We start from the raw sequence: 19766 nt of genomic DNA, 5'->3' as shown, positions 1-19766 counted from the left end.
TTGAGAAGCGATCCTCAAATCCCAATGCTGCCAAGGCTAATATGGTGGAGCATGACAAATGATCCAAGGGGAAGAAGCCTAAGGCCAAGCCATGGTCCAAACTAGGACCAAAAGGTGGAGTTTCAAAGAAGCCAAAATTCCAAGGGAAGTGCTTTAACTGCAACAAGACAGGACATAAATTGTCAGATTGTAGACTACCAAAAAAGAAAGGAAATGAGGCTAATGCTGTGGAAGCCATGTCCCAAGAGATCACTGACCTAGACCTATGTGCTGTGGTCTCTGAAATAAACCTGGTGGATGTTAATCCAAAAGAATGGTGGCTCGATACTGGAGCTACTCATCATGTCTGTGCGAACAAGTCTGCCTTCTCCGACCTTACTTTGGTGGGAAATGGGGATAAGATCTACATGGGCAACTCGGCAACCTTTGAGATAAAGGGGCAGGGTACTGTGTACTTGAAGATGACGTCTGGAAAGAGTGTCAAGCTACATAATGTGTTGTATGTGCTTGACATTCGCAGAAATCTGATCTCTGGACCGCTGCTGAGCATACATGGGTTCACGATGGTTTTTGAGTCCCAAAAAATTGTACTGACTAAAGCTGGTGTTCCTATTGGGAAGGGTTATGTGAAAGAGGGAATGTGGAAGATGAATGTAATGGCTGTTAAGCCAAAGACTATTAATAATAATAATACTACTACTTCTTCCGTTTACTTGCTTGAGTCTTCAAATTTATGGCATGGTATACTAGGTCATGTTAATTATGATACTTTGCATTGACTGATTAACTTAAATCACATACCCACGTTTAATATTGATTCCAAACATAAGAATGAAACTTGTGTAGAGGCCAAACTAACCAGGTCATTGTTCCAAACGGTTGAAAGAAACACTGAACCCCTTGATTTAATTCACAGTGACATTTGTGATTTAAAGTTTGCTCAAACAAGAGGAGGTAACAAGTACTTTATTACTTTCATTGATGATAGTACAAAGTATTGTTATGTATACTTGCTAAAAAGCAAGGATGAAGCTATAGAGAAATTTACTCTCTATAAGTGAGAGGTTGAAAATCAACTTAATAAGAAAATTAAGATGATAAGAAGTGACCGTGGTGGTGAATACGTACAACCTTTTGGTGAATTCTGTGCACAACACGAAATTATTCCCGAGGACACACCACCTTATTCTCCTCAATCCAATGGAATAGCAAAACGGGAAAATCGCACTCTAAAGGACATGATGAATGCTATGTTAATAAGTTTTGGATTGCCACAGAACATGTGGGGTGAAGCCGTTTTGTCGGCTAACTATCTTTTAAATAAGATTCCCAAAAAGAAAGAACAAAAGACGCCCTATGAACTTTGGAAAGGTAGGCTACCTTCGTACAAGTACTTAAAAGTGTGGGGGTGTCTTTTAAAGGTTGTAGTACCATTGACAAAGAAGATGAAAATAGGTCCTAAAACAGTTGACTGTATTTTCATTGGCTATGCGCAAAATAACAACGCATATCGATTCCTTGTACACGAGTCTAAAAACCTTGACATCCACAAGAATACGATAATGGAATCAAAAAATGCATCGTTATTTGAACATATATTTCCTTGTAAACCTGATGGGGATGAACCAAGCTCTTCTAAACGAACATTTGAGATCATTGATGAGAATATCCATGAGCAAGAAATAGAAGAGGAGAGTGAAGAAGTCCAAATAGAGCCAAGACGAAGCAAAAGGGCAAGGATAGAAAATTCTTTTGGACCAGATTTTCTAACTTATATGGTAGAGGTAGAACCTCGTACATATAAAGAAGCTGTGAGCTCTATTGAGGGTCCTTTCTAGAAGGAAGCTATAAGAAGCAAAATTGATTCCATCATGCAAAATCACACTTGGGAACTTGTTGACCTCCCTCTCGGATGTAAACCTCTAGGGTCCAAGTGGATTTTCAAACGGAAAATGAAAACAGATGGAACAATTGATAAGTATAAGGCTAGACTTGTAATAAAAGGTTACAAACAAAAAGAAGGCCATGACTACTTTGACACGTATTCTCTTGTGACGAGAATAAATTCTATTAGAATGATTTTGGCAATTGTCGCATTGCGAAATCTTGAAGTCCACCAAATGGACGTAAAAACTGCCTTTCTAAATGGGGATCTTGATGAAGAAATCTACATGGAACAACCCGAGGGTTTTGTAGCTTCAGGAAAAGAAAGGAAAGTGTGCAAATTGGTAAAATCCTTATATGGACTTAAGCAAGCTCCAAAACAATGGCATGAAAAATTTGACAGTGTCATGATGACCAGTGGCTTCAAAATCAATGAGTGTGACAAATGTGTTTATATCAAAAATACAAATGATGGATATATTATTCTTTGTTTGTATGTAGATGATATACTCATTGTCGGAAGCAACCAACGAATGGTAAAATATACCAAAAATATGTTGAACTCAAGGTTTGATATGAAGGACATGGGACTGGCTGATGTAATTCTAGGAATAAAGATTACAAGGACGCCAGTTGGACTTAGTTTGAGTCAGTCACACTATGTGGACAAGATTCTTAACAAATTTGGTAAAAATGATTATGGTGTGTCCAGAACACCAATTGACATAAGTCATCATCTGTCCAAGAATAAAGGCGACAGTGTCTCTCAAGCAGAGTATGCTAGAGTGATAGGTAGTCTAATGTACTTGATGAGTTGTACAAGACCAGATATTGCTTACACTGTAAGTACTTTAAGTTGATTCACGAGTAATCCAGGTATTGAACACTGGAAGGCAATTACAAGAGTACTTAGGTACCTGTGGTATACTCGTAACTATGAGTTGAACTATACTAGAGAACCAGCTGTTCTTGAAGGATACACTGACGCAAGCTGGATATCTGACATCCAAGATTCGAAAGGTACTAGTGGATATGTGTTTACTCTAGGTGGCGCAGCTGTTTCATGGAAATCATCGAAGCAAACTGTAATCACTAGATCCACGATGGAATCCGAGTTTGTAGCTCTGGATAAATGTAGTGAAGAAGCATAATGGCTGCGTAATTTCTTGGAGGATATTCCAGATTGGCCTAAACCTGTGCCTGTAATATGCATATATTGTGATAACCAAGCCACATACGTCGACGACATAATACCGTTAGACAACTGATCTCAACTGGAGTTATCTCGATTGATTATGTGAAATCAAAAGATAATATTGCAGATCCGCTAACCAAAGGGTTAAACAGAGATCAAGTTGAAAAGACATCAGAAAGAATGTGACTTAAGCCCAAAGGAAATTAAAGTCAATATAAAGGAAACCCAACCTAGTTGACTGGAGATCCCAAGATCTAGGTTCAATGGGACAACCTAATTATTGAGACTGAGTAGGATCACTGTGGGGGATTACCCCTACCCATTCCAATGCTGAAATAGTGATGTCCATTGTAAAAGAGGCTAAGCTCAAGCTTTTAATGACCCTTACGCATCGGAAGTCTGAGCAGAGTAATGCGGGATTGCTCTTAGATAAGAGGTCACATATGTGAGAGAGAAGTGAGGCCGCTTCGAAGGAGAATTATGGGGGCTCAATTCTCTAAAACCTCTCACAGAACCAGGCAGATGTTCACGGCCAAAATGAACATAACCATGAGAACCGAAACTATGCCGGAAAGATATTTGTGTGAGATATATCATCGTTTACACAAATGACAGAAGAGTTCAAAGACATCGCGTCTACTGTTCAATTAGTAAAGTAAATATATTCTCACAAGGGAAGGTTCAAAGGCTAACACCCACCTATCCTATGCAGGTATCAATCAGAGAACTCTATCACCTTGTTGTGTCGAGTCGTGTCGAGTCTTTGTTTCTTAATGTTGATCAATTTCATTCATGTGGGGGATTGTTGGAAAATATTGCGTGAATGAGAAATTGATGCCTAAAATGGTAATGATATTATCTGAATATTGTGTGATTTATTCTGATTGATTTTGGCAAATCATTTTGGTCAAAATTAAGATATCAGAATATTGTGTAATTAATTCTGATTGACTGTCAGAAAATCACTTTAGGTAACAACTGATATTACCAGAATAAGTGTGATTAATTCTAATTGATTATCAGAAAATCACTTTGGGTAACTGCTGATATTACCAGAATAAGGGTAATTAATTCTTATTTATTTTTAGATATTAAGATATTAGATTTGTTGGATATTTAGGCATTAATGCACTTGATTCACACATTTTTCAACTCTCCATGAAGCCTATAAAAGGAGGCTTATCCTCTCATTCTAGGACCCAGATAAAGAGCATCACACACTTAGTTTTTTTTTCTTTTTCTCTTCAGTCTGTGTAGTAATTTTTGGTGATAGAGGGAATGTTTGTTTCGAGTTCGCCTAAGCAGACGCAATGGTGCATTCGTCCTGCTTGATAGATGTTGTATCTTGGGAAGTGGTTGCTCTCGAATCCTCTAGCACCGTTCAGGTAGAGGGGACAAATCTGCTTTAAGGAAAGCGTTTCGCGTGCCTCAGCTTTGGTTTATTCTTTATAATGTTTTTTTTTTGTATTTCTATTCTTCAATTAAATATATTAATATTTCGTTCTTCTCTACTATATTATATCTAACACAAAGTTCCATCGTTATTCTTGTTCTTTCTAATCAATTTTCAAATTTAAATAGGAATAAATTTACAATACATAATTTGTGATTTGTGGGTAAAATGGTGAGTGTCAGATTAATCTCTTCATCTTTATGAATAAAATATTTAGCATTATTATGTGTGTTCTTAAAAGAAAATTAACTTAGTGCATGGTTTGAATGGTGTTCGTACATTTTTATATACGCGGACCTAATTTTTTTACATGACGATGTTCATTATAGTCACAGAGAATTTTCTGCAAAATTTCAAAAACACTATTATGTAAAAAAAATTGAGATTATAACTTATACATATACTTGAAAATATATAATTTATCATGATAGTGCATAATGCATCATCATTGTAGTTGTGCCCTTAATTTAATGCAAATGTTTTTTTTTAAATTATGAAACTTCATTCATAAAATAATAAGGTCATACAACTAAAAAACTAAACATTATGAAGATAATTAGGGATGTCATCTAACCAATATAAGTTAACGATCCATCCTAAGAGCATGTACAATTATTTCATGAGTAGCCACATTGGTTGAACTACAAACATGAATTAGGGACACTTCTAGAAACTTGGATAACATACTTGTTATATTCTCTAACAAAGACCCAAGGTCATTGGAAAAAGAATATCTCTTATAAAATGCAGTCACATATGTTACATAATCTGCCTCAACAATATGAACTGAAAGTCCCAACAAAAGTAGCCGGTCCAACGCCACCATCAATACTACACATTAAGCTTAGGTAACCGAGAACAACCTACAAAATAAAAAATAACAAAGAAACAAACAAATGTAATATCTATTAAATAAGTTTCCTTCAATATCCACTAAGATGCTCTACGTGATAAATCCACGTGTTTTCTTTTCTTCATATATCATATATTTGAATTAATAATATCTAATATATTTCATATATATATATAATCTTATTTTGTTTTGTTTTTCAATATATGTATAATCTGCTCTATTTCGTTTTTTTGCTGAAATGATTATTCGTCCCGCTTCATAATAATTTATTCTATTTCGTTATACCATTTCTTATTAAATAATTTTTCATGGTACAAATTCACGGTAATAGCAGTAAAAATTTGCCAACTAATGACTTTTGATAATTTAGATAATTAGTCAAAATTTTTAAATAACTGATTAAAAAATTTAGATAATTTGTTGAAAATTTTAAATAACTAATCAAAAAATTTAGATAATTGATTAAATTTTTAGACAAAAATTGTTTTGCAAAAAATTATAAAAGTCAATAAAAATACAAAATCATTTTAAAAAAAGTCATTCTCACCCATTTATCTTAAAATTATTTATAAGTGATCAAATCCAATATTTTTGTTATGTTATATTAAGTTTTGTTTTGTTATAATTTGTTTTATGAAGTTGATGATTATTTGTCAACCTTGAAGGATTATTCTTGAAGTATTACCACTGACCGGATAAGTTTATTTTCTTCTTTGATCTGTCTAATTTATAAAGATTTAAAATTTTAATGAATCTTTCCATTATCTTCTCAGTTTTTCTATTTTTATTTTATTTACTTTTTAAAAATTATACTAGAATCAATTTCTCTTTGACCTAAATAAGTGTGACTTTGGGTTTGACACTGTTCTGTTTGTCTTGGTATATAAGTTTCAATTTTCTTGACACCTTATGAATGTCAATACATAAATGATGTTTGTTTTTATTTTATTTATTTTTTGAATGTAGTATTTTGTATTCTGTTTTGTAGGTTGCTTTACAATGATACTGTTAGAAATTGTGGCTATAATGGCGGAATTGGATGGGATTTCTTCCTTTGAGTTTTGTTAAATCAAATTGTTAAGCAGTCATAACTATTCTTTCTAAATGATATTCTTTTTGCAATGATTTATGTTGTGTTTAGTAAAAATTTTGTTTTTGAATTTTTTAAACATAAAAATGAAAATATTATTTTTTATTTTTGTTTTTATAAAACAAAAATATGTTTGATAACTATTTTTGTTTTTTGTTTTTAAAAATAAAAAATAAACAAAAAACAATAAATGAGCTTGTTCGTTAACCATTATTTAAACAATTTTTTATTTATTTAATTAAAAATCTGACAATAAAATTGGAAAGTTTGTTTAGTAAGTCTGTTTTCATTTTTTACTTTTTTAAATTTTCATTAAATTTTATTAAATTTTGAAAACACATTTTTCTCACTTTTAATTATTTTTTAAACAATTTCTCATTTATTTTCCTCTTCACCCGGATAACCTTGGGCTTCTTTCCTCCTCTCCTCTGGCATGACTTCCAAAACTATTTGCCAAATATATAAGTTACCAAATACATTTTTTATGTTTTTATTTTTAAAAATAAAAAACAAAAGTAGTTACCAAACACATTTTTATTTTTAAAAAATGAAAACTATTTCTATTTTCATGTTTAAGAAAATAAAAAATAAAATTTTTACCAAACAGAACCAATGTTTTTAATAACTTTTATTTTTATTTTTTGTTTAACAATATAAAATGATGTGTTGATTTAAAAAAAAGAAGAAAAAAAATGAAAAGTCGAAAATGGTTTAAATTTTTTTTCTATTTTCAAAATTTAATAAATTTTAATTAAAATTTTTAAAAATAATAAATTAAATTAGAATTACTAAAAATTTATTTTAGGTTCAATTATCAAATTTTAATTAATTAAATAATTTTTTTTAAGTGATACCAAACAATACCTTAGATTTTTTGTAAGAGAATTTTGTAAATTTATTGTCCAAAAAGTGTTCGTGATTCATATATGTTGTTTGGCGGATGAAACTGTTAAATGATTGCTTCTGATATGCTAATAGTGATAGGGGTGTTTGTTTTAAGTAGTTGAATTGTTTTGAAAAATGTAAGATGATATACAAAAGAGTTCACTTTACTCTTAAAATATATGTAGGACCTATATAAATTATTAATTTTAACTTTTAAAATTTGAACCAAACATAAAAAGAGATTTAGATTCCCATTTCAACTTTTACTTTGCCCTTACCAAGTGTTCGACGAATTTGTAAAACTACATGAATTCTATTCTTTTTTCCAAGCTATTTAGTCTTAATTGAGTATGACATTCTAAACTTTTTATACGAATGAATTTCATTGCCAAAAAAAAAAGAAACATTAGAATTCAAAATTAATACGGTTTAATTTAATGCAAATGTTCGTAAAGAAAATAAGTTCAGCTTCCATTCCACCATCTTCCGCTTCCGTGGCGGGAAAGAAACTTAAAAATCTCCATCATCACCATCGACTATTCTTAAATCTCCATAATTTCTAGTTCTCCAACATTTTCTGGGTTTTCTTTCCTAAATCACATACACATTGCTTTCTCTTCTTATTCTCTCCATTTCCTTTCTCAATTTCACTCAAAAACCCTAAATTCGCTCTCCATCTCTCCTGCCGCCATCTTTTCACCCTCGTCGTTATCAGGTACTGTATGCGTTTCTGTGTTGTTCATTTCTATATTTGCGCTTTTTTTTTTTTGAGAAATGCAATGAGCTTAAATTCTTGTAAGTGAAACTGAATTCCTGGTTAGCTTTCTCTATAGGAAAAATGAAGTATATTATTGGTGGAGTTGGTTCCTTCGAAGATTTCTTTCGTTATGAATGATAAGATAATATATTTGTTATTAAATGACAATTATGTTTCAGTTTTTTGGGTCTTGAGTCCAAAGACTGAATCGCTAAGAATGTTGCAATGGATGGGAGGATCGAGGAGGAAAGTCACTACTGTGAGTATGAGCTTTCTCTTCTTTTTGGAACTGTTGGATTCTTCATTCTTTTTTTTTTTTCATGGACAGTATGGTATTAAAAAGTTGTACACCGTGTTTGAGAATTGAGAAACTTAATTTTCATCAGGAATCAATGACAATTATGAATTCATCCGTTAGAATCTGTTGGTTTCTTTGCCTTTCATTATGTTATGAGATTAGGATCAAGGTTCATTTGATCAAACTTGTAAACTCTAATTCTTTGCTATATCGTACCTCAATATTTAACATATAGTTTGGTACTTTTACGTGGTATATTTAATTATTAAAAGAAATGGCAATTTAAAAATAAATTGCACAAGAGGTAATTTCTGATTTAGTTAGACTCTTACTAGAATGGCCATGAAGTTCTGTGGAGCAATTTATGCATAGCATCTAATATGATGCCTTGAATTTTTTTCTGACTCTTGAAGCATTTGCTTTGTGCATGATGCCACTTTATTAAATGGGAAATTTATTCAGTCAAGGAGATCCACACAGAAAAGGTAAAAAAATCATTTTCCATTTCTGTAAATTAATTGTCAATCATTATTCATGTAAGTATGGTTGTTGCTGAAAGATATCCCCCTTCCTTGCTTTGAAACAAAGTTGGTTAGAAGTCTAATACTGAACCTCTAAGAATGTTGCAATGGATGGGTGGATCAAGGAGGAAAGTCACTGCACAGGGAAATAAGTGCTATCGAATCTATAAAATTTAACTGAGAGCTAGATGAAAGATCATAATTAGTGATGTGTATTGGGTGTACCAAGTCTACATGTTTTAATCCTTTCAAAAAATTTCAATAGGCAAAAGCAATACTTTGAACAAAGGAAACGACAACAGCAGTGTCAACCACAAACAGAGAGGTGTGAGACCTACGCTGATGAAACGGACATATCTGGACAGTACCAGAAAGAACATCGATCACTGGACATACTGAGTCTTTTGAACTTGTCAACAAATGCCAAAGAAAGGAAATCTGATTGTTTTAGTGGTATTGTTTAATTATTTTAACACGACAACTGCACTGTTACTATTCTATAGACGTTGTTGATGATGTTTCCATTACTTACCTCAGTTACAACACTGCAGAAAGAAAAAATCTAGATGTGAATGCTTCAACAAGGGAGTATAATATCACCAATGATTCTCCTGTTATCATTCCTGACAGAGTTGGTCCTGCCAACTTTGTTGGCATTAAGGAACAATGTATGCTTTCTATTAAGTCTTATTTATTTATTTAGTATTATGCATTAGTTTAAGGAATGGTGATTGTTTTCTGTAACAGCGATTCCATCGGGGTTTCAAATGGAGACAGCATCCCACAAGAAGTAATGCGCTTGCCATATTTGCATACTGTTTTACGCACAAAACTATTTCCGTTAAATCCATTGAACAAGTAGCTTTTTCCACCTGTAAATGATTTGATGAACACCAAGAACTCACATTATTTTGTATTTAATCAACTCTTATTTTTAAGGGTCTCTTAACTTTGTCTGTGCTCATATATTGTGAACGCTTGATGTATTTACTACCTCACAGGTTTTCTCCTAGTGCTCCTGATAGTCATAACAATGCTCTCAATGGAATTGATTCTAAACGTGATCAGCGACCAACAACTACAGAGCATCGTAAGTCGCACTGACTATTAATTTTAATCTTGACAGCTTTACTGCATCATATTATGAATCACCATGCTGTAGTTATTTTATTTATGCTGCTAATTATTGTCCCTCTTCTCTCCCCCCACCCTCCAAAATTCTGATGGTCATTAAACTTTCTGTAGAGTTGTTTGTTCTTGATTTGCTTGGTGATGATGGGCTGAATGGCAATGTTGAAGAAAATCCAGGACATGAAGCTCATGTTGCGTTTTCAATTGAAGGTGTGGTCTTGCAATCTTAATATCTATCAGTGTTTTGACTGGCTTGTAGTCTTCTGGGTACGTAATTAATGCACCTTTTAGGTTTGGGTAAAGTAGGAATGGAAACACCAGTCCATTCACCTCAACAATCCAGCAGGTAACTAGAAGCAGTTCCAATGGACTATTTATGTTTTTTTTTCTTTTCTGCTTTTGCAAATTTATTCTCGAAATTCTGTAATGTATAATTTATTATGATAAGTATGTACTGTATAATTTGTCGTGCTTACAAACATTCCTGTTCTTAATGTACGACTTAATAAGGTTTATGCAACATGCATAAATTATAACTTGCATAAAATCTGATTATATATATCATTTAGTTGATATAAACGGCCCTTAATTCCCCACTAGAGTACATGTATTTTTTTCTTCTGTACTGAATTTTATTCTTGTGGTTCTTATTTTCAATACAAAAGATGTAGGCATCATATGCAATGTAGGGGCTATCTTCATTTGAGAAGAATTCATTCAAAACTACATGGTTTTTATTTTGAAAAGAAAGAAAGAAAGAAAGAAGGAAAATTGGATATTTTGACCTAATTTTAAAGAAACAAACTTAGCAACTTCAAAATAAAAATAAAATTGGTTTTATAATGAACTGAAATTTACTGTGATGCTTTAAATAAGTGACCTAATTGTAATTTTACCAAACAATAAATTCTATTCAATTATTTAAGAACTCAACAATACATTTCTGTCACTGTAGAACCTTTTCCTATGGTATCTCCTCTCCTCTGAGGGCTGCAGGGCGGCAGAAGTTATCTAGGAAATTCAACTCTCTGATGGATGACCTTGAATTTGAGGTGGTCCAAGCTTTTCGAGTTTCTTTATTATTGTGCTTTTTTTTATTAGCTTAGCTCTGAAGTTGCTTATTTTCATATGCACAATCTTGCCCAAGTTACCAACCATCCTTCACTCTTTTTATTGAAATTGGAAGTTGATTTTAAGCTGTGCTATGTCAATTGTGACTAGACTGATTATTTTAACTTGATAAATGCAGGATACAATGATGGATGGTCTTAATGTTCCCCTTAGTAGTGATTATTTGGAGTTCTCACCAAATATTATGGACCCAATAAACAGTCCACAACATAATTCGTTTACTGTCAGAGACAGTTGGCAACAGGATAATTGCAGTAGTAAAAGAAATAGGGCCTTCGGTCATGGCAATGAAGATAAATGGACTGGTAGATATACATATGCTTTTCCTCATAAACAATCATTTTGACCATGCTGATTTAGATCTTAATTTTGATACCCCCAACTGAATAAGGGTATATTACCAGTAACAATTTGAAGATTATGCATATTTGTAGAATCTAATCCTATTCTCAAGCTTACAAAAAAATTGTTAGTGGAATTTTTTATTGTTTTTAGCCTGTGATTTTTCATTGATTTCTAAATTACAAGAATAAGACACTGACGATGCAGGGTAATGCTGTTTCTGTTATTTACATCTCATTGTATTCTTTATCAACATTTAATTTGCTGCACTTCCATTCAAGCAGTTCTCTGTGCTTTACTAAATGTTCTCAGGAGGGAAATGTAATCTGACTTCTTTTTCTCCGGCTTGTGTCTGCCAGGTAGGCCTACTTTTTCACACCACAGGTTCTTTGATGAGAGAGAACATGATATGTCGAGGAAAACTTGGCAAAGTCCAACTCACGACAATTCGGCTGACCATGTGATATATAGAAATTCAAACAATGACATGGAAGATTTTTCTTTCGAAGGCCTTCATCAACCTATGAGGTCTTTAATTCTGTCTTTTCCCTGCTCTGTTTCTAGATGCAACATGTAAACCTTCGTGGTAAAGCTGTTATATCTTTACAGGGCTGGTGACAGGATCCCGAACAAGTTTGGTGTATTAGGTGCTCTCTATCTCATCCTGTATTTAATTTTTCTTCGCAATTTTTTATTTGTTTTGCTTTATTTCTTTTTGTTCCTTTTGAGTGGATTCCTTTTTGCTGTTTTCACTTGCAATTTTTGGTGAAAAAACACTTCATTTAGAGATTTCTACTACCTATTCATTGGCAGCAGTGGCAAGTGATGTATTGAGTCATAAATAGGGATTAAATCCTCAAGCAGTTTCAAACTAGTTATGTGGAGAATATATATTTTTCATTGTGCTGAATATATATGGGTGACTCAGTATTCCAACTATTATGGTCTTGTTGCTATGGAAGTTGATGGAATTATTTTATGCTACATTCAGTTATCTTATTATAAGCTATACAAATATCTATATTTGTGTTCTTATCTATGTTACTGCATCGCTTCTCTTTTGTAACCAGAGTCAACATTTTCATATACTCGGCACCCAGCACCAGAATATGACCATGACTACTTAATGTCCAACTGGGATAGGTACGCTACTGCTTAGAGGTCCAAGCAGCATATTGCAAACTTTTTTGTTTCTTGGGAACATTTCTATCTTTTTAAGGTTCAGTCAATGTGATGGTAGACAGGGCCCCAACTTTAGAAAGGATCTTGGAATTTAAACCAGAAACAAGCCCACCAGATCGGTTTTGCTTTATGACAGAGGATGCAATTGATAACTCGAGCTTGCAGAGGTAAGTAGTTAATGTGACACAGTGGTTTCAAAAGGTTTCTTTAGACTTGCATGTCATATTTTGAGTTTTTAAATTTCATCTTCTTGTAAATTTTGGCAGTGAGGAATCATGCTCATCAAGTGCAGGTATTTTTTTTTTCGTTGCACAATCATTTGTTTTTATTCTCATTTTGGCATTTGTATTTAATATGCTGAACTGGTTTTATGCAATAATGTCAGCGAGGTATCAGGCAACTGGTAATTTCCTACCAAACTCAACATCAAGGCAGGGTAGGAGAGGACAATGCAATGCTTTTGCTTGCTCTGGTGATAAGCATGGTTTAAAGAAGGCAGTTGCCAATATAAACAAGGATGACATCCAACGAGAAAATATGGCAAGTGGCTCAGCAAAGCACACAAATATGATAAATAATTCAAATTTAAAACCATCACATCCCTCAAGCTTTCAGGAAAATTTTGGAGCAGAAGATGTTTGGTTCTTTGAGAAAGCACACACTACAATTGATATGTTTCCTGGCTCAGACTCTTTCAATCAAAATTTTGGAACAAAAAATAATGGCTTTCACTCCGATTTTTTGGACAAAGACCCTTTCAGTAAATTTCCTACCCCAAAATTACATGTTGGTGCTAGCCCTTTGTGGGACAGATTTAACTGTGAGCCTCCTGAATGTTCACCTCCTGAGATTTTCACCCCTAAGATTCCTCTGCATGCTTCCTCAATGAACTTGGACTTGGAGCCAGATATTCATGTAGATTGTGAATTAAGGAGGCGGCCTCAAGATTCATCTTCTATTGCTGGTTCTCAGGGTGAGACCCCATCACCTGATTTATCAGCACAAGAAAGCTTTAGCAAAGATGTTGAATATAAGCCGAAATTTGAACCATCCAACTGTGGAACATCTGAGCTGGGGGAAGAATTTTGTATTAGAAATGGGGGTTTGGTCTGTGAGGACAAGGAGGCTAAAGATGCTTCATATTCAAAGGAGATTGAACAAGAAGATAGGAAGAAAGGCTTGCCTGATCCTGAAGAAACATCACGATCCGTTGACATTACTGAGAAATCTGGGAGCCCAAAATATGAGTATGTTAGTCAAAAATAGGAATACTGTTTTCCCACTCATTTATAGAATTCATTTTTTTGCACTTCTCAAAAGTACTTGTAGTGCTTACGCTTTATTTTTCTTCTTTCCAGGGATGATTGTGCTGATAAAACTCCTCTTCCAAATAAAAATGGGAAAGAAGGTACTTAATTGCCGTTATTTCTAGCAGTATGTAATTTGAGATCTTTATACTTTTGGGCAGATAAATATTGATGTATTCATGTTAATGCAGAAGTAGAAGATTTTGGGCATGAAGGAAGGTTTGGTTATAAACAAAATAGTGGTTATGTCGATTCATCTTGCCAAGCAATAATGTTTCAAAGCTATGTTTTCCAGTTCTTTTGTGTGCATAAAAGATTGATGTAGGCAAGGCATCTAATGCCGTGAAGATGGCTTTCGAACACTTTCGTTGCATATGCTTTCATTTTGCTAAAGCAGTGGAAGTGAACTTCGTATAGTTTGATTACACAAATGGGTTCAGGTCACTTCCAATGGCGAAGGAAAAGAAAAATCAAGTACTGGACAATATTAACTCATTTCAGGTCTGGAACTTTCCTTGATGACTGGTGTAATTGCGTTTTATATATTCCCATGGAATGTGCGCTCGAATTTTATAGACAGTATAATAACTAAATTAGATAGAATAAGGTCAGGAATTGAGTAATGAAACTATCAGAGCAAAATGAGACGAAGAAGATTAAGATCATACATTAGGAGCGTAATGCATCTCATAATATATAGTCTGATCTGTATCCCACGTTCTAGACATTTTGTAGTCCGTGATGAAACGTGGTGCTCTTTGATCTTGTACGTTGAATTCAGACTATTATCGCCTATTAATGGTAACTAAAAAAAGATTACAAGAAGAAAAAAAAATCCAATTAAGTGTTTGATTATTACCATTGGTTTTTTTTTAAAAAAAAAAACAACAAAATTGTAATTACATTATCTTTAAGATGGTGTGGAATTGTAGTTACATACTGCGAGTCACATTTATCACGAATTAGTTATTCAGACGAATCACCTGAGAAATTTTTTGAAATCAATGATATTCCCCAATGTAAAACTACAGCTCTTAAAGATAAAGAAGAAAGAATTAAGCGTGGTCACAGCCTCTCTCTCTCCATGGCGAGAAGGAAAATGTTTGTGCAGAAGCTTGCTAGAGTGATTGATCCGGAGCTCCCTTCATCCAATGCTCAGATTGTAGAGGAAGAAAGAACAGAATTGGAGGCAGAAGTGTCTAAGGAGAAGAGTGTGAATGAACAGAATTGGAGGCAGAAGTGTCTAAGGAGAAGAGTGTGAATCCACTGCTCCTGGATCTTGTGCCTCAAGATGACATTGCTGAGAAATCTCAATCAGCCTCCTGGGCAGCTGAAGTAGAAGGACAGTCTTTCCAAGACTCAGCCAAAGAAAACTGGTCTAAGTTTAAGGAATCCCTTCCTAATTTTGGATATACGAGGCTTCATTTTCAGGACCCAATCCAACAAGATGGTAAGCTGGTGGCTCAATTGGATATCGATGAGATTGAAGTGGAGGCGTCATTCTGGAAATCTACCCTGATTTGCATGGTTATTGGGGCAAATCCTCCTCTGGCTGTATTTGAAGGGTTTATCAGAAGAATTGAGGTAACCTTGGCATTGATCGTGTGGCCCGGATGAATTCTGGATTCACAATGGTTTAAGTTTCGAGATGGGGCAACTAGGGATATGGTGCTTGAATCTGGAGTGATTCATTTTGAGAAGAAACCAGTAATACTCCGGCCTTGGTCATCAGATGTTGAGTCTATAAGGTCAGTAAAATCTGTCCCTGTTTGGATTCGATTACTTGGTCTCGGACTGCAATATTGGGGTGTTAATTGTTTGAGTGCTCTAGTTAGCACGATTGGCACTCCTATTATGGTGGACAAGGTCACAAAAGCAAGGACTATGATCAAATTTGCTAGAATCTTAGTTGATATGGAAATTGCAGAACATCTCCCAATGCATATTCATTATCTAAATGAGAGAGGTCAGATTATGGACCAACCCATTGAGTATGAGTGGTTACCAACTAAGTGTTCTAGCTGTAAGAAGTAGGGTCATTCTGCTGCTGTCTGTAAGCATGCCCCAACTGCTATAAAGAAGATCACAAAGACTTCAAACCAGGCTAATCCAGTTGATAATGCAGAAGGTGATATTGCTGCTGATGCCCAGAATAACAACTTCCAGAATAAGCAAGAATCTCTTGAGGTGCCTAGGCCTATTGAAGCTCTATCAGTCCCTAGTGGATCCAAATGGGTTACCCCTCGAAAGGCTGGGATGAAGAAACTTGTTGATAAACCACAGCCTGATCTGCATAGGAACACTTTCAGTATGTTGCAGGCAAACCAGCAGCAAGCAGCTGATATACCCCTTCCCATTGAACTTAATGGATTGCAACAACATTTTGAGTTGGAACATTAGGGGTTTAAACAATAAGAATAAACAGCAAGCAATTCTTGATGTTTGCAGGAAGAATAAAATTGGTCTTGGAGCTCTGATTGAAACAAAATTAAAAGGGGACAGAATAAGGGATCTTATGAACTCATCTTTTGCTGATTGGAGGTTTTATAGTAGTTCTATGGTGGAGGGGCGTATTTTGCTCATCTGGAAAGCCCACATGGTGAAGGTTGAAATTATTCAGGAAACTATTCAGTTGTTACACTGTAGAGTTAATTTGATTGGTGTGAACTTGGCTTATTGCCTATCGGTTGTCTATGGTTCTAATCAATTGGAGACAAGGAAATCTTTATGGTCTGACTTAGCTAATGTTCAGAGACCGGTTACCCCTTGGATCATTATGGGAGACTTTAATGTTGTCTTCCATGTTGATGATCGTCTTGGTGGAAGACCTATTTCTGTTAAAGAGATGGAGGATGCTCGACAATGGTTGGCTTTGGGAGAGGCAACTGAAATGAAGACTTTGGGCCCTAAATACACATGGACTAATTATAATTAACAAGATGGAGAAGCTCGGATTTTCTCTAAATTGGATAGAGTTTTCACCAATGAAAGCTGGATTGATGTCTTCCCGTTAGCTGTAACATATGCTTAATGGGATGTGGTTTCTGACAATTGCTATTTGTTGATTAAACAGGGGGGTTTCCGTAGTTTGGGAGTGAAGCCTTTCGGTTTTTCAATATGTGGGCAGTTCATGACAAATTAAGGGAAATTGTTCTTCATAACTGGTCTATTCCTTTAGAGGGGCAAGGGTTGTTTCGCCTTGTTGGAAAACTCACAAGACTTAAGCATGTTCTCAAAAAGTTCAATTGGAGAACTATGGGTGATGTTGCTTGTAATTACGAGGAGAGCAAATCTAAATACCAGCAGGCCCAAAGTGCTCTCTGTTCTGATCCTTTAAATGCTGAGTTACTGTCAAAAGAAAAAGATGCGCAGCAGGCTTACTTCAGGCATGAGAAGATTTATACTAGCTTACTTCGTCAAAAAAGCAAGATTACTTGGCTCAGGTTTGGAGATGAAAATTCCTCATTTTTTCATGCAAGCTTGAAACAGAGGCAGTTTTCTAATTGCATTATTTCTTATATTGATGATAATGGCTGTTTTGTGGATAATTATGCTAAGGTTGTTGATCATTATTTTCACCACTTTAAGAATCATTTGGGCAATGCTAGCAGGGCTACAGGTCAGCTTGATCCTGACTGTATTAAACATGGTCCTGTTCTGAGTTTGGAAGACCAGCTGCACTTAATAAAGCCTTTTACTTACCAAGAAGTTCGCTCAGCTATGTTTAGTATTAATTCAGTCAAAAGTCCTGGCCCGGATGGATATGGAGCGGGATTCTTCAAAGTTCTTTGGAAGGATATAGGCAAGGAAAATTCTGTGGTTGTTTTAGATTTCTTTACATCAGGCAGAATTCCTCCGTTGCTCAATGATACTATCCTATCTCTCATCCTGAAAGTAGACCAGCCATCAAATGTTACTGAATACAGACCTATTGCTTGTTGCAACACTATTTACAAATGCATTTCGAAAATGCTTTGCAACCGGCTGGCAGCGGTTCTTCCTTCTCTGATTAATCTAAATCATGGAGCCTTTATTAAAACAGAGATCCTTGCCTTACAATGTCCTCATTTTACAAGATCTGATTAAAGGATACAATAGGAAGAATAGTTCGCCTCGTTGCGCTATGAAGTTAGATTTGAGGAAAGCTTATGATACTATTGACTGGGATTTCTGGGAAAACTTACTCAATATGCTTTGTTTTCCAAGTCGGTTCATCTTTTGGATTATGGTATGCTTGAGGGGATCATCTTATTCTCTGGTTCTAAATGGAAGGATTCAAGGGAAATTCAAGGATGGAAAGGGGCTTCGACAGGGAGACCCCATCTTTCCTTTATTATTTGTCACAGTGATGGAGTATCTTACTCGCATTCTGATCAAGGCGTCCAAGGACAATCGGTTCAGGTTTCATCCTATGTGTAAGTCTTTGAATCTTATTAATCTTTGTTTTGCTGACGACCTCATTATCTTTTGCAAAGGAACCACTTCCTCTGTTCAAGTTCTTATTGAGGTGTTTGCTGAGTTTGGTGGTTCCTCGGGTCTAAAGATTAATTATTCCAAATCTCATATATACTTTGGAGGTGTTTCAGCTGAGGTTAAAAAGAGAATATTGGTCTATTCGCAGCTTGTTGAGGGTAATTTCCCTCTGAATTATCTTGGGGTTCCCTTTCGACCAACCAAATGGAAATCAACAGATTGCGATATTATTTTTAAGGAGATTCAGATGCGGCTCAATGTATGGTCCAGCCTCCATCTCTCTTATGCTGGTAGAGTCCAACTTATTCATTCGGTTCTAATGGGTATTCAGAATTATTGGATGAGTATATTATGCTTCCTCAGAGTGTTGTGAAGGATATTGATAAAGTTTGCCGTCAGTTTCTTTGGGGTGAGAGTGGTTTCTGAAGTAAATTTCATTTCACTTCTTGGGAGCAAGTTTGTCGGCCTAAGCCATTTGGAGGTTTGGGATTTCGTGAGGGGGCTATATGGAATAAACTGAAGCTTGCCAAGTATATTTGGGCGGTTGAATCTAAACAAGATCAACTTTGGGTTAAGTGGGGGAACTGTGTTTATCTTAAAGGAGTTAGTATCTGGGATTATATTCCAAAGGCTGATTCCAGCTGGTATTGGAGGAAACTGATATCCTTCTGTCAATCAATTTTGAGGTCTGAATTGCAGGCTGCAGTGAACAAAGGAAAGCTACATCTGGGTTCTTTATATTCTCAGCTTCTGTCGAATGAGTGAATTCCATATGCTAGACCTGTTTGGTGTAAGCTCTCGGTGCCTAAACACAAATTTATACTGTGGCAGGCTGTAAACCAGCATTTGCTCACTAGGGACTTACTTTCTACTCATCACATTCCAGTAGCAACTTTGAGATGTCCCGTTTGTGATCTTGCTGAGGAAAGCCATGACCATCTATTCTTTGATTGTATTTTCTTTAGGAAGGTCTTGCTGCTGGTTTCTTGTTGGCTTGGAGGGGTTACTTGGCCTGGTAAATATGTGGACTGGATTGCTTGGTTGTCCAACTGGAAGTCGGACTGGATTCATTTTATAGTGGCTGCTTCTCTTGCTGCTTATACTTATTTCATCTGGTTAAATTGAAATGACTGATGTTGACGCGGTTCTTCACCAACAGGTAATTAAGAAAGGAAGAGAAAGAGATTAGTGCTTAGGTTGAACCGAAATAGATAAATGATCTTAGAAATGAAATGGTGACTCAAAAATACGTTTTTTGAGTGGT

The 19766-nt window shown here is 35.0% G+C and overlaps 1 protein-coding gene across 3 annotated transcripts; it reads left to right on the top strand.

The window, feature by feature from the left end:
• Positions 1-7741: 7741 nt before the first annotated feature.
• LOC133788231 (uncharacterized) lies at positions 7742-14795 on the top strand. 3 transcript variants are annotated; one of them, XM_062225625.1, is made up of 19 exons: positions 7742-8075; positions 8297-8376; positions 8878-8900; positions 9202-9389; positions 9488-9604; positions 9684-9726; positions 9938-10026; positions 10182-10277; positions 10359-10413; positions 11023-11119; positions 11317-11503; positions 11900-12068; positions 12150-12187; positions 12611-12683; positions 12785-12889; positions 12989-13014; positions 13108-13969; positions 14081-14130; positions 14221-14795. In XM_062225625.1, exons 2-19 carry the CDS (start codon positions 8335-8337, stop codon positions 14352-14354), a joined length of 2394 nt encoding a protein of 797 aa, XP_062081609.1. In that variant the 5' UTR covers positions 7742-8075; positions 8297-8334; the 3' UTR covers positions 14355-14795. The 3 variants fall into 3 exon arrangements, with proteins under 3 accessions (XP_062081609.1, XP_062081607.1, XP_062081610.1); XM_062225623.1 differs by having other exon boundaries at positions 8194-8376; XM_062225626.1 differs by lacking the exons at positions 7742-8075; positions 8297-8376; positions 8878-8900; positions 9202-9389; positions 9684-9726.
• Positions 14796-19766: the final 4971 nt, after the last annotated feature.

The sequence above is a fragment of the Humulus lupulus genome, chromosome 7 (genome assembly GCF_963169125.1).
Source record: "Humulus lupulus chromosome 7, drHumLupu1.1, whole genome shotgun sequence".
Lineage (NCBI taxonomy): Eukaryota > Viridiplantae > Streptophyta > Magnoliopsida > Rosales > Cannabaceae > Humulus > Humulus lupulus.
The sequence above is the reverse complement of the archived record's forward strand: the minus strand, read 5'-3'. Positions and strand labels throughout refer to the sequence as shown.